Source organism: Colossoma macropomum, unplaced genomic scaffold (assembly GCF_904425465.1).
Source record: "Colossoma macropomum unplaced genomic scaffold, Colossoma_macropomum, whole genome shotgun sequence".
NCBI classification, from domain to species: domain Eukaryota; kingdom Metazoa; phylum Chordata; class Actinopteri; order Characiformes; family Serrasalmidae; genus Colossoma; species Colossoma macropomum.
The window spans coordinates 27,283,053-27,298,363 of record NW_023494785.1 but is presented as its reverse complement, the minus strand read 5'-3'; the positions used below and the strand labels follow the sequence as shown (position 1 = coordinate 27,298,363).

The following is a 15,311-nucleotide window of genomic DNA, read 5'->3' as shown; positions in this document are numbered from 1 at the left end:
GTTTCATATCATTATTATGACGTCCATCAGCTTTATCAAACATCTCATTTTATACCTATATTGTGCAGCCGTAATGGAAACGAAAAAATCAATTGGTTGATTCCACAATAAAAGTTATTAAAGGCTAATTAACAAAGCATAAAAATAGAGATGACCAGGAAAATGGTTAAACAGAATAGAACTGTCTACAAAAAGGTATGTAAGTGCGGTGTATAGTGTCAGAATTCAGAAAAGCCTATTAGATTATTCAGCAACATGAATTAGACATGTAGCCTGCATGATACTAATTTGTAGGTTTAAGTTTCCATTAATCTTTAAGTTATACTAGGTTTGTAGCAGTGCAAAACTAAAGAAGCAAAGTCTTGGCTTGGTAAGAAGCAAACAATGTAATTTGGCTGAACCAACAGACGTGTCAAGCATGTCTATATGTGCTAAATTGTTGCTGAGTTGAGTAATGTTCTCTGTATGATGTTCTCTGTTCTCAGCATCTTGAACAGGTGGGATCTGACCTGGCTGGCAGGGTGAGTAACACCGCCGTGCTTCTGCGGAGTCTCCTTCGCATGGTTCTACATGCATCACTCCAGAATGAGTCAGGGCAGACCTGTGAGAGCACATAATGAAAATGAATCAAAAGTCTATTGATTGTTTATAAATGAGTAAGAACTAAATACAAGTAGATCAGCCTACCTAAATCGCTGCTGTATGCCAATGCCACAGCTGCTGTCACAAGAGGTCCATGAGGACCAGGCTGACCAATCACATTTGGAGATACAGCTGGAGGTGTCACAGGAAACACTGCCCTCTTGACACACACTGTAAGATTAAACACAGACAGAGGTCAGACAGCAGGCAGAGAAACAAACAAAATTAGAGAGAATATATGACAAAACTCTTTTTCTCCAATTCTCAACTTTAAAAACATAAGAGAGTGGTCAGGAGAGCCTCTGTAATCAAAGAGCTTTTAGAGGTTATGAGGAGTATTTAACCTCACTGACCATACAGTGCAGTTGTCCATGATGACCTCCTCTCCTGGCTGCAGCTCTGACCCTTCCAATAAGCACACACACTTGCTGGCATTGACACAGTGGCCATCTTGAAAAAACAGACCTGCTGGACAGCGGCATCCTGGAAAAACAAAATATATCATTGACAATGACAGGAAAAGAGCACACATCCTACTCAAATGAAATATTGTCTTACTATGAGACTTATTACTATGAGAAATCATATAAAGGCAGGTCTTATTATTTGGGCTCTGAATATGTGACTGTGATCTACCTGTTAGGCAGTGGGTGGAGCAGTTGCTCTCAGAGTGAAGGTCAGAGCAGGTCAGAGGGCACGGCTCCACTCTCCCCTCTGCACAGTCCAACTCTGTCACCAGCACCAGGCCATTAGTGCAGCCTATAGAAGATAAAAAGCCCTCAGTTAATGCTAGTTATATCAACAAAGAACATGCAGAATGGTAAATACATGAATACACAGCCAGTCAAAATGTTGGACACACCTGATTGAACTCATCTTTTTCAGAATCTTAAAGACATTTAGATCTAAAAACTTATGCTTAAGTTTTGATCTAAGTGAGACATAAATAGTGAAGTTAATGCCTATGTATGAATTTACTAAACAAAGATTTAAAATAAATAAGTAATTAACAATTGTTCAGAATTAAAATGCCAAAAATCACTGCTTTCAATACTATAAAAATAAACTATTGCACCTAAATGTGTGAAATAACTAACTAATTAGTGGGAAGCTGTAAAAAAAGAAAGCAATGTTAGATGTAGCCAAAACAAACAGAGCTGCAGATGATTCCATACTGAATTGAAATTGAGAATAAAATGAACATCCAGAATGCCTCGTATTTGAAAAGTGGCGTCAAAACTTCATGTAGATAATGAATTAAGAAATTACTATAAATAAATAATTACAGGGTATTAGTTATTATTTTAAAGGCCTGTATCAGGGAAGACCAAATTTTCCTCCAGTTTTTGATATGGAAGATTAGATATAGAAGTTTTTGGACATCAATTATGCCTAATTTTGAAATAAATTTCAGTGTCAATTGAGAATTACCATTGTAAAGCCTTTTCAGTCTGGGGTTACTCTTAACTTTGGGTCTGAAACCTGGCCAATTAATAAAGGTTGCTGTTTGATTGATTTCTCTAATTATACTGTTATAACTTGACTCATCACAACATGCCATCTCTCATTCACTGATGAAAACTCTAGCAATCATAGCACATAAACAACTTTTTTTTGCTGACTTTTCAGTCAGCAGCTGGTACACTGACCTGTCTTAGAGTGTGTGTCGGGTCCGCACGGCTGTGTGTTGCAGCTCTGAGTCTGCATGGTCATCCCCTCACATTCCTTCCCACCGTTTTTTGCTGGAGGGTTTGAGCAGAGTCTGCTTCTCATCCTAAGACCACCACTGCATGTTGCATCGCACTCTGACCACTCACTCCACTCTGCCCATTGCCCATCCACTGACAGAGAGCGAGAGAGCAAGAGAGAGCATATATAGGGGTAAGGAGAGAAAAAACAGTCAGAGCCAAAGGGAGACAGGGAGAAAAGTGGCAAAAGGGACAGAAAAGTGAACATAAATTCACTTTGACATTCTACTTCTTATTTCAGATTGCCTGTTAAATGTGGATAATAATATGAAAGCAAATGAGCAGAAAAAAACAGCCTACAGGTCAGCAGAAAGTAGGAGTTTGATGTTGTTTAATGAAGAAATATGCAGCTAACATCACCAAGGTAATTAAGGTAACTGCTTTTCCTATTTAGTCAACTTGACAACTCATAGATGATCAAATTAGCTCGTCAGCATTTATCATTACCAGTGTGGCTGCTGTAGTGAGCTTTTTCGGTTTGCACCTATTTCTAATAATTAACATTGAGCACACTAAGACCAGATACTGTCATGCTCTTAAAGCTTACTTGAGCTGAGTTAGTCCAGAGGAGGTCTGGTAGTGGAACTTTTAAGGGGTTCGACTGACTGATTTGTATGGGATAAAGTATCTGTGCAGTTTCCCCAAATGACCTCGGATAGGTTGGCTATTTAGACGGATTAGACTCATCCAAACAAATAACAGAAATGAACTTCCAGTTAATACTAGATACAATTGCATTAGGCTAGCAAAGTGGGCTTAACAAATTTAACTTAACATTTAATTTAACAAACGTCACCCAAAAGGACAGAAAAAAACATCTCTTCTTTTGAAGAACATTAAATGCTTGTTACGATTCATCCTCAATATAACTTCTCAAAATTTTGAATCCCTAGTGCTTTGTGGTGCGCTTTTACCTGGACAGGCCTGGAGAAAGCAGGCTCTGCTGTCAAACTGAGCCCCACCACAGGAGCCTCCTGCCCGTGCATCTCTTAGGATCTCTCGCTTGCGAAACAGAGAACCCAGGCCACACGATGCACTGCACTGACTCCATGCTGTCCACGCAGACATCACACAGTCCACTGGAGGAGACAGTAAAAACAAAGCCACTCAATCACACACTGATTTAGTACACATAACTGCATTAGTCTGACATATGTAGACCTTCACTGTAAAGTCAGCTTAGAAAAGCACAGATGGATCATAGATCATTAACAAATAGGAGGCGTTATGAATTTGCTACATGTAGGATATACAGTTGTATGTAAAAGTTTGGGAGCTCCTGGTCAAACTACATGTTGTATTGATTCTCTAAATATAAATTAATGAGGATAACATTCTCCACAGGGAACATACTTCCTGGCCTGTGCAAAAGCTATAGCATGTTTTATATTTACGTGATTTATATGTTTTTTTTCAATATGTTAAACTTGGCAAATAAACAGACATTGTGCACTAAAATGTGGAGGACAAATGCCATTTTTAAGTTTGTTCCCTGTAGAGGATAACTTATTTTCACTTGGAAAATCAACAAAATATGTCATTTGACCAGGAATGTTTAAACTTTTGCAAACAACTGTATACTTCCCTCCTTAAATGCTCACTTGAGCCTTCACCAGCCTCTAAATTGATCTAAAATCTGTATTAGTGAACCTACCACAGTCTCTCTCATCTGAGCCATCAGCACAGTCTTTGTGGAGGTCACACTTCTTGTCCAGACGAACACACTCTCCACTGGTACAGGTGAACTGCTTGGCAGAGCACAGGGCTGGGCACCACTGGACGGCGTGTAGGCGTTGGTGGAGGTAGTGTGGACAAACCTAAGAGATGAGGGTGAGAGATACTAAATGAACTAAAAAAATACTTTCACTTGGACAAACAGGCATTTTTGTGAATGTTAATAAGGTACCACAGCGATCTTCATCTGAGCCGTCAGGGCAATCCTCACGTCCATCACACACAAGCTCTGCGTCCACACAGCCAACACTCCTGCAAGTGAATTGACCCTCCACACATAACACCCTGGGTAAACCACCATCATGAGGCGTTGTCGTGTCCTTTAATCCTGCACACATGTTTTTGATATGTTACAAAATGATTAACTAATCATATTGGTTACCAAATTAAAGGGCTTATAATCTGCATTTTTCTAGTATTTTATTTTTTTTCTCTAAAGTCCACTTAAATTATGTCTGTTATAAATGTTTGTTTGTAACAAAAACAGGCATGTTTTACTACTCCTAGTAGTTTTGTATAGCTGAGTAAACCTGGTTTTCCTGTTGGTCCCTGAGGGCCCACACCGGGTGCACCTGTCACAATAGGAGAAACAGTGGCCACACCAGGACGACCATCTTGTGGACTCTTGGTGTGCACACCAGGTGGGCCAGGTGTGTAGTCCTGATAGCCAGGACTTCCTGTTGATGCAGTGCGATTCTGTAACCCCGGTAGCCCTGGAGTGGGAACTGTGCCTAACGATGAGGAAAGATTTAAGTTTTACAGAGCAAGAAATCAAGAAAATATTTTTAAAAATAAACAGGCAAAATGAAATAAAAATAAATTTATCTTTTATCAGAATCTTTATCTATCTATATCTATATCTAATCTATATCTTTTATAAAAACATCATGAGAAATCACCATCACATAAGACATATGAAATATAAAATAATCAAAACACTAGCACACCTACCATGCGCTCAATAAACAACCTCAGAAACAGTGAAGATGACTACACAGACATAAATATTGCCCAAAGATGAGTAGGACAGTGTCCCCAAGACAAAGCTGTTATATGAACACTTTCTCTTTACTTACTTAGAAATAGCCTAGAAAAAAAAAAACTAAACTGTGGTCCAGTCAGCCAAACTTACTCAAGACAGACCAGCAGTTAATGTACAAAATTAGTGCAGTAAATGTGTATTACAATAGATAAATATCGGACTCACCACAGCCCAGCTCATCTGAGTGGTCTGTACAGTCCAGTCTGCCATTACAGAGGGCTGTGACAGGTACACAGTCCCCACTCAGACAGGCAAACTGACCCGGCTCACAACGTCTCACAGTGACTACTCTAACACCAGGGGGCACTGTGGATACTTTGGAGCTGCTGGGAGTGACCAGCTCTTCTGAAAGGAGAAAACAAGCATGTTTTCATGCTATCGTAAAAAAAAAAAAACTTTCCTTCAGCTCACACCTGACATTAACACTCACAGTGCTGTTGCTTTAATGCAACAGTTTTACAAAGTGACGAAAAAAAGTACAGCAAAGAAGCCCAGAACACTATTTCAAATACAATACATGGCCAAAAGTATGTAAACACCATTTCTCTTTAGTGGGTTTGGCTTTTCCCGTAACACCCATTGATAACAGATGCATAAATTCAAGCATGCAGCAAAGTGACCTCCATAAACACCAACAGAGCTCACCTTAATTTAACAAAGCACTGTCACAGGTTGCCATCTCAATAAGTCAGTTTGTCAAATGTCTGCCCAGCTAGAGCACCTGTCAACTGGAAGTGCTGCTATTGTGAAGTGGAAAAGTTCAGGAGCAACAACAGCTCAGCTGTGGCCCAAACAAAGGAGGTCTGGTAGTGTAACTTGTAAAGGATTATCTGGCTGATTTGTATGGGACAAAGTATCTGTGCAGTTTGTCATATCCTGGACATTCACTTCAGCATTAAGATTAGACGGATCCAAACAAACAACACAAATGAACTAACAGCTAATACTAGTTAAAATAGCATTAGGCCAGTAAAGTGGGCTCATCTAATCCAAACCAGTGTCACACGGTGTCACATAACCACTGGGCAGCAGTGAACAAGTTCCAAATTGTCTCTGGAAGTAACGTCAACCCAATAACTGTTTGGCAGAAGTTTCATGGACTGGGTTCCTGTGACCCAGCAATCACAATACATAATGCCAAATGTCGGCTAGAGCAGCATTAAGTATACTGTTATTGGACTATATAGCTGTGGAAATGAGTTCCCTAGAGTGACCATCAGGGTTTGGCAGATACCAGGAGAACACTTCTTGCCTGAACACACAGAGTCAGTTGCAAAGTTTGGTGGAGGAATGATGCTCTGATTTGGGCCCCTCAGCAGTGAAGGGAAGGAAATCTTAATGCTAAATTATTATGCTCCTGTGGCTGAATGGAAGTAAATCCCCACAGGCATGTTTCAAAATTCAATGGCAGGTGTTCCCAGAAGAGAAGCGGCATTTATAACAGCAAGGTGGGTCTCCATATTAATGCCCAAGGTTTTGGCATGAGACAACAGCTCAACAAACAGACAGGGATGTGATGTTTGGATGTCCACATACTTTTGATTATGTGCTCTTTTTAAAATGGGTCATTTCTTCCATAAAATAGTTCAAAGATCTTGGATGTGGATAAAACTGAAAGCAACAAGGGTAGGGTAAGGGCAGGGGTAGAGGGTCTGTGTTTCTCAGTGAAAGTATAAGATAAGGTCTACCTCCTCTGCAGCCCAGGATCTCCACTCGAAGGTAGAAAGTGTGGCGGTACTGCACCGGTATGATACGCAGGTAGCGAGCCCTCACCAGCCTGTCCAGCCAGCGTGTGACTGGAGTCCTGCCCACCATCCGTACCTCAAAGATCTGCCAGGCAAGCAGAGAGCAAACTCATCACACATAAAGCATATCACTTACACTGTGTAAAACTGACCAGAAAAATATGTAGCCTAACACTCATCCTGCCTCATGAAATCTTGACATTACAAACATAATGTCTTCACCAGGGATTGGTGGTTCAGTACTGAAGCACTGAAGCCAATTATCCTTACAACTGAAACATTTCCCTTTTGAGAACCAATTCTTACACATTAATCCATTAGAAAAATATTAATATCAAGTATTACCTTTAACAGGTATTTTTAATTTACTTGTTTAAATAAACCTCAACTTGTAAATGTGTGCTGAAAATGTGTGTGTAAGATAACAGCAGCACAACTGTTAGTGCTGGAGAAGCACAACATTACAATAAAAAGAAAGTCTGACCAACATACAGTCAGCCCCACAAATATTGGCACTTTTGGTACAGATGGGAAAAATGAAGTCATGAAAAAAAATCAATAAAATTCAACACAACTATATGTCTCAACAAATGGCATGCCTAAAAATTCTTATGAACAAAATGTAACTGAAGCATGTTCCCATTTATATTTTCAAGGGCATGTTTGAGAGATCTTAAGTGTTTTTTCATGACTTTCTGTTTAACTGAGGAACAAATATGAGGTTGCACAGAGGCCAAATTCTCTTTATCATTAATAAGGGGAAGATCAAAGAATACACAAATGAAATCATTCACAAATCAGACAGTTAGAGATACTTATACTTTCCAATATATTTTTACTGATGTGTGTATTACAAATTTAGATTAAAATTAAATTAAATGTATATGTACTGGTACTGGAAGGCTAATGGTATAACAACATCAATAAAATATTTCTTTATTAAAGTGAAAAGAAAACCAAGGTATTGCCCATTCTTAGTCTTCATCTCTGATTTGAGAAACACACAGACAGAAACATAACTAGATACAGTGAAGTGAAGTGCTTTTTTTTTCCTCCCATACCTTCGGGGCTGAACCCCTGACCCCAGTCTCTGTGAAGTCAGTGAAGTGGTTCTCAGCCAGGGCAAAAGCCAAACGGTACTTGGTGAGGTAGCCCCACATGCGCTCACTGCCCTGGGTGATTACCCCTGAAATCCAGGTGGGCTCCAGGAAATCCACCTGTAAGTAGGGATGCGGGTCTCCTGGCAATGGGCTCCAGCCAGGCTCCATCACTAAACTATAATATGAAGGGATGTTATTAATTATCAGTGATGAGTTAAGATAGTTGGATAGTAGTTAGACTCAACATGTAATTGCTCACAGGTCTATACGGAGCCAGAGCTTACACAATTAAGATCCTATATAAACTATCAATAAAATGTTTCTTCATGTTTGGTAGCTCCAGAATGACTCGGTAAGTGATTCCAAAATGACTGCTTAAGGTATATAGTTTTGAAAAAGTTATAATCAGATGAACAACCAGAATGCATTCTATTTCAATAGCAGTGGTTGAATTGGAAATGTTGAGAAAGATGAGAATTATTACAGTTATAATTCACATTAAACAATCTACTGCTTAAAATATGTCTAGCTACATTATGTTTTTATATATAGACAATTATTTTGTAATTGTATATAGGAAAAACATTGTATATAGACAAATATATATATATAAAAATTATTAATGACAAGTGATATTATCCAAACTTTTGAACAGCAGAGTATGACTACACAAATAACATCAAACAAGCGAACACAGGTCACATTGGATTAATTTGCTGTTTCTAATCAGACTTGCTCCCCTGGTCCAGAAAGAAATATCATAAAACCTCATCATAAAACGTCCACTGCACCGCCTCAGACACTCACACATTAGGCACGACGTTGAGGCGGCCTGCGTCAGCTGGGTTATTCTCTCTGGATGACGAAGAGGTCAGCTGACCATAGTGAACTCGACCGTCCTCAAGGCCCAGAGGAGAGGAGCATATACCTGGAACAAAGACAATATCACACTGAGCAATCACATTCAAATCCGTTTCTGAACAGAATTGATGGAGCATCTGTGACAGTTTCTAAGAGAGAGTGCACGCATTAAGAAAGTATCAAAAGTTTAAAGCCCGTTCCAATTTATATATTTGTTTGCTAAAACAAAATAAAAATCTACACATTTCCAGCTTTGTCAGATTGTGTTATTTACATATCAAAGTGAATGTGCAACAGCATTGAGAAATCAAGTTATTAACTTTAAAAAGTAGATTAAACCTCAGAAATACACATTTCTAGCTCAGGATTAAAAGGTAACCATTTTCAAAACCCCTTGGTCAAATATGAGACCATAAAGTCTGATAATCACAGGTACTCTAACCTGTTTTATTTCTTTGGCTGCCCTTTAAATAACAATGTTCCTCCACATTTTTGTGCCTCATAAAACAATTTGGAGGAATGTAATTTCTGACATAAGAGATTAACTGTAGTACCTACTCATTTCTGCCTTATATCTGAATATGAGGTGTCAAAACAAATGAAAAGCTGTTAGTAACTACCTCTGTATGCAGGGCCTCCACCCTATAAGAGAAAAAAAGGAAGAGAAGAAACATTTTTTTCATTTGTAGCAAGCTGTGACTTATAATTCTCAATGGGTCAACAGAAAATGTGTAAATTGATGCTGTAGAGCATAATTTAAAGTCTGTTATCTTACTGTACAGTTATAACAGACTTTAAATTAAGCTCTACAGAGTCAATATTAGTTCTAACAACAGGGATTATTCTGACACTGGTCATTTTTACTGTGTAAAGTTATGTCTTACATGTGTAGTGGTAGCTGGTGTGCTTGCTGCCGCAACGGCCGCCATGCTGGGAGTTCTGAGTGGAACGGGGGTGGGGGTCACATGGGTGATGTTTGTGTAGGGGACACAACCTCTCTCATCTGCTCCATCTGGACACTGAGGGACACCATCACAGCGTGCTGCTGACTCAATACAGCCCCCTGGAGGTGGGCAAGAGAATTGACCCTTGGAGCACCCTCTGGGGCTCTGGGTAGAGGATGGACGTGTGCCTAAATAAAAAATAACACATTTCAGAGCAAAAAGACACCAAAAATGGTGAAAGACACCAACGAAGGTTAATGTTTAAATTAATGTCATTGAATGTAATTAACTCCATACATGGACCCAACAGTGGGTACAGGTACATATTTCCCACTCTCAAAACTACATATTATATACTGAATAACTCATAGTAGTTACTGGACATTCTTCTTTTTTATTAAATATTCTTCTGATGTCCAGCTGTGACTTTTTGTGGTTTTGTGACCCAAAAACAGTTACAATTACTTTTCTTTTAATGATCATTTTCCAACCTTCCTTTATAAACAGACTGTTTAATTCTAACTGTTGGTCTCTGTTCTGATTGGCTTTCCTGTATTGTGTATTGTTCAAAATGCAGTCTGGGTTGAACCACTGTTCATAAATTCAATATGGAGCTGACAGTATGTTGATCTGATTCTCTGAAGTCTGTATGTGTCTACTGCTCGACCAATTGCTGTAATGTTGTGCTCCTCCAGAAATAAGTGTGCTCCTAACCACGTCTGTTGTCCACGATATGGGTCCTAAAAATAATTAGCTGAATAATATGCCTAGAGTTTAAGGGCTTAAAAAGAAAATAGTTCATGAAATATTTATTTTGAGCATGATGTGTTGTTTGAGAACTGAATAATAATTCAGTACATTAGAGATACTCTGTGTCTTTCAACATTTTGAACAGTATGAGTGATTGTCCACTCCATATCCATAAAGTAAAACGTTACAGTTACAGTGAGTTAAAGTGTGAAAAGCAGGAAAAGCACTAAAATATGCAGAGTAGTGGGCCTCTAGGACCAGAGTTGAAAAAATATGCACTAGCAATACTCCACCTATCTCCATGTACCCACCACAGTTGAGTTCATCCGAACCATCTCCACAGTCGTTGACCCCATCACAGAGGACTCCTTGCGGCCCAGCAGACACACAGCGGCCATTTCCGCACTGGAACTCTCTCTCCCCGCAGGGCCTGAGTGAGGGAGGTATGGACACTGAGGGGGCACGAGTGGACAACCATTCATACTCTGAGAAAAAGAGAAAGAGGTAAGGAGGGAGGGAAGGAGAGTAAAGTAGAGAAGCAGGGAAAGAGTCCAAGTCAGTTAATGATTCTGAAAGAACAGCTAACAGGGTGAGTACTTTATCATGTCACTCATATAAGAAGTGAGAGTTGAACAGTTGAAAAGTACACTAGCATTCAAAAGTTTTAAATCATTGTTCAAAAGTTTGAAATCAATGTTTTCAACAATGCAATACCAGTTTTGTTGCAGTTTAAGAACAAGTTCAAGATGAGTAGAGAACTGGAATATCAGAAAGCAATAACATACTAGGATAAGAACAAACTAGGGGCAAGAGTAAAAACAAGCTGACAAAGCGGCAGAGCTACCATGAGAACAAGATTATTTGACATAAAATTACTGATTTGAGAAGTGACTGGAAATGCTTGAATGAGATTGAGTAGCTTAATAGTAGTTAATTGAGCCCCTCCAATGAAAAAACATTAACTATTCCAGCCATTTTTTGGATTATTGGTTATTTTGTTTTTCTATTTTATTTTGAGCAACCTTTTACATTAAAAAGTCAAATTATGTTTTATTTACATTTTAGTGACCCCTTTATTTTACATACAGAGCATTAAACAATGCCATACACTGCTTATATAATTTTTACAAACAATGTCACACACACACACTGGTTTTCATTGCCAGGGCTCAAAATTGTGAGATAGAGGTGAAATAATAAAATTAGATAAAATTAGAGATAGAGGAAATAAGAAAATTAAACATCAGAACTTAAAACTTTAGAACTTTTAACCTTTTGTAATGCATCACCTCACAAATAGAAATGGCTGAAAATAAAGTGAACTTCACACACCGCCTCCACAGCCCATGAGCTCCACTCGGAGATAAATGCCATTCTGGAAGTCATGAGGCATCACTCGCACAAACCGAGCCAACACCATCCTGTCCAGCTTGATCTGGGCCACACCTCGGTCATCGTGGTTACCCAGAAATACCTGAAGAGAGGCCCCACATCCACAGAGACCACGTGATGAGCCAGGGAAAGATGGAATATGGAATAATTACAGCAACTTTAATGATTTTAACAGGCTATTTGTTTACGTTGATGCTTTTAATCTAGTATTTATTTAGTGTATAGAGCGCCTTGCAAAAGTATTCAACCCTCTTAATAGTCATCAGGTTTGCTCATGCTGTTTGCAGAAGTATTCAACACCTGCAATGTAGACGCTCTTCATTTACACAAATGAGAAATACTGCTTTAATGAGTACACAATTGGCCATTTTTGATCATTGATCAGACTGTGAATCTGGGTGAATCTGATGGAAAGCTGTGAAAACGAAGACCAAAGAGCATTCTAAAGCAATCAGAATTACAAGTCATAGACATGCAAAAGCTAAGAAGAGGCTACATCATAATATCCAAGTGTTTAGACATCCCAATGAGCACTGCTGGAACAAATGTCAGGACATGGAAGTAGCAAGACAAGGTCATCCCTCAAAGCTCAGCATCAGAGAAGTGGGACTTGTAAGGGAAGCCTCAGAGACGCCAGCAAATTACTTTGAATGAGCTACAGAGTTCAGCGGCTAAGACTGGAGTGAAGGCGCTGCAGACAACAATATCAAGATCTCCGCATATAACTGGCCTGTATTGGAGGGTGGCTAGAAAGAAGCAATCTCTATAGAAAAACATCTGGAGTTTGCCAGAAAACATCAGAGTAACACAGTTAAAATGTGGGAAAGGTGTTGTGGTCAGATGGGACCAAAATTCAGCTTTTTGGCCAAAATTCAAAACGTGTGGTGCAAACCTAATACTGCCCATTCCTCAACAAACGTCATCCCAACAGTGAATTATGATATGATACCATCATGTCATAGGGATGCTTTTCCACAGCAGGGACTGGGCATCTTGTTAAAATTGAAAAATGGATGGATGGTGCAAAATAAAGGAAGATACTGCAAGAGAACCTGCTTTGGTCTACTAAAAAACTACAGCCTGAAAGAAAATTCACCTGTCAGCAGGAGAATGATTACAAGCTCAAGTCCAAAGCGACACAGGAGCGGCTGAACAACAAAAAGGTGAATGTTCTACAATGGAACGAGAATCTATGGCACTGTTTGAAAACTGTGGTGCATGAGGGTCATCCAACTAACCTGAACAATCAAAGAAGAGTGGGTGAAAATCTCCCCCCAGTGTGCAAAGCTGGTAGAGATTTTCTCCAACAGACTTAAAGCTGTTATTGCAGCAAAAAGGTGGTTCTACTAAGTACGAGTCTGAAGGGGCTGAATACTTATGCAAGCAGCATTTTTCAATTTTTTTTTTATTAGTTGACAAACAATGAATTTTGTCTTTGAAACTGCAGTTTTGGTTTGCAATAAAAAAATACTGTCTGGAGCACTCTACGCGTCATTTGTAATCCAATTTTGACTTTTACGGGCTGAATACTTGCATGGTACTGTAGTTGAGTGTAGCAGACGGAGGGTGTTGAATCACTACTAACTAGCCATAAACTGTAGCTTTATATGCTGTATTCTATATTATAACTTCAGTCAACTCAGTTTCAAAAATACACTGACTTTGGCTTTAGGACGGGCGTCTGTGATGAGTTCTTTGTAGGTGTACCACTGGCTACCGTCACTGCTGAACTGTAGGTAGAAACTGGACACAAAGGTATCAAACAGTCCTCCACCCTGGGTAAGCAGCCCTGAAACCCACAGCACAGATACAAATGCATTCATGTCATGACTTGATTCAGTCATGACTTTTAACCCCAAGAAGTTGATATTACAATGTACTGTTTAAGGACACATTCCACCAATATAGTACTATTTATTATACACTCCAGTTACACCCCAAATATCTCCAACCTTTTTCACTGCTAAAGAAAGAGGAAAAATAATGTCAGATGATAAACAGGAAATCATCAAGATTTTCTAGCGCAATGTTTCTAACAGTAAGCAAGTCCCTGCATGGTATCATTAATTAACTGACCGACCGAAATTTTACTTGAAACTTATTGTATGGATGGACATTTACACTTTAAACATATAAGTAACTATACTAATTGTACTGCCAAGTGTCTGAGAGGCACCTGTGATGTTGTATGGTCTGAGCAGGTCTATCTGTAGGTAAGGGGCCTGGTTGTTGTGCATGTAGCTGAGGAGGGTGGACGCTGAGAGCTCTCTGTACTGCTCTGGCTCAGGGCTCCAGCCCTGCAGGTCACTCTGGGAGTCAAATGCATGGAGGCGTCCGGCAGAGGCTGGGTGACCCGGCTGCTGGGAGGAGGCACTAAAGCTTGTGGCAGGAAGAGACTGGACTCCGAGAGGAGACCAACACTCATCTAATGGAAGATGTGAATACACAGTGGATGAGATTCAGATTATCATGTAAAATCAGCAGGATGATGCTTGATTTATGTTGAATAAAACAAATAAACAGAACTGATTGTCATTAATTTTCTCCTTTCAATTAGTTTCAATTCCTTTCAAAAACAGACCACAAGTGATAAAAGTTTCTCCTTATTTTTGAGATCCATCCATTTGCAGTGCCACACCACCATCACCGGCAAGTTTCAGGATGGACCCAAGGATATCATTTTATATTTATTATTTTAGCTGCAACTCCAGTATATTTTTGAGAGTAAAAACATGCCAAAAATATGATGTGAAAGTAGCAAGCATTGAAATTGGCTGAGTGAAACAAGGCTGAAAATCACATATCCTAAAATAAATTGGTCCTACAGTTTTAGTAAAATCATGGTGGTGTGAAATTGTTCTTTTTCTACTGACCTCCGGGTGGAAGAGGAAATGTCGGCACAAATGGTGCATCCTTTGGTGCTGTGGAGGACTCAATGGTAATTGGTAGAGCTGCTGGGGTGGTTGGGACAATGACGCTGCCATTGCCAGCTAAACATTAAACAATCAAGAAATGTTCATATGGTTGACATTCACATCAATAGTTCATCATTTGTCTCTGGTGAGTTGGTCCGTTACCTTTGTCTTTACAATAGCAACACTTGTCTCCTTCTCCCAGTATCAGAGTCTGACCCTGCATTAACAAAACACATTGCTCTCTGAATACAGAGCCACAGAAAATGACAACAACAGACATGAAAGGGAACGATGGAGGTGTTATTCTGAAAACGTGAACAGTACAAATTAATAAATGAGTCTTATAAACATACAAGACGAACCAGCTGCCATTCTTTACCACATGTAAGTTTAAACCACAGGACCACAGGAGAAACAGATAATCACTTCAGCACACAC

At 39.4% G+C, this 15,311-nt stretch overlaps 1 protein-coding gene across 1 annotated transcript in view; it reads right to left on the bottom strand.

Annotated features, from left to right (window-relative positions):
* The window catches only part of scospondin (subcommissural organ spondin), a 118,828-nt gene that overhangs the window by 64,985 nt on the left and 38,532 nt on the right, over positions 1 to 15,311 (bottom strand). The window contains exons 39-59 of the mRNA XM_036580179.1: positions 15,036 to 15,090; positions 14,832 to 14,948; positions 14,135 to 14,383; positions 13,620 to 13,747; positions 11,897 to 12,040; positions 10,878 to 11,049; positions 9,757 to 10,004; positions 9,493 to 9,514; positions 8,819 to 8,939; positions 7,973 to 8,186; positions 6,855 to 6,996; positions 5,332 to 5,511; positions 4,623 to 4,855; positions 4,268 to 4,444; positions 4,045 to 4,165; positions 3,305 to 3,469; positions 2,292 to 2,483; positions 1,279 to 1,401; positions 996 to 1,125; positions 688 to 813; positions 510 to 601 (exon numbers count right to left, since the gene is read on the bottom strand). Of these exons, the coding sequence (XP_036436072.1) occupies positions 510 to 601; positions 688 to 813; positions 996 to 1,125; positions 1,279 to 1,401; positions 2,292 to 2,483; positions 3,305 to 3,469; positions 4,045 to 4,165; positions 4,268 to 4,444; positions 4,623 to 4,855; positions 5,332 to 5,511; positions 6,855 to 6,996; positions 7,973 to 8,186; positions 8,819 to 8,939; positions 9,493 to 9,514; positions 9,757 to 10,004; positions 10,878 to 11,049; positions 11,897 to 12,040; positions 13,620 to 13,747; positions 14,135 to 14,383; positions 14,832 to 14,948; positions 15,036 to 15,090 (3,151 nt within the window). The remainder of the gene's footprint in view (positions 1 to 509; positions 602 to 687; positions 814 to 995; positions 1,126 to 1,278; positions 1,402 to 2,291; positions 2,484 to 3,304; positions 3,470 to 4,044; positions 4,166 to 4,267; positions 4,445 to 4,622; positions 4,856 to 5,331; positions 5,512 to 6,854; positions 6,997 to 7,972; positions 8,187 to 8,818; positions 8,940 to 9,492; positions 9,515 to 9,756; positions 10,005 to 10,877; positions 11,050 to 11,896; positions 12,041 to 13,619; positions 13,748 to 14,134; positions 14,384 to 14,831; positions 14,949 to 15,035; positions 15,091 to 15,311) is intronic.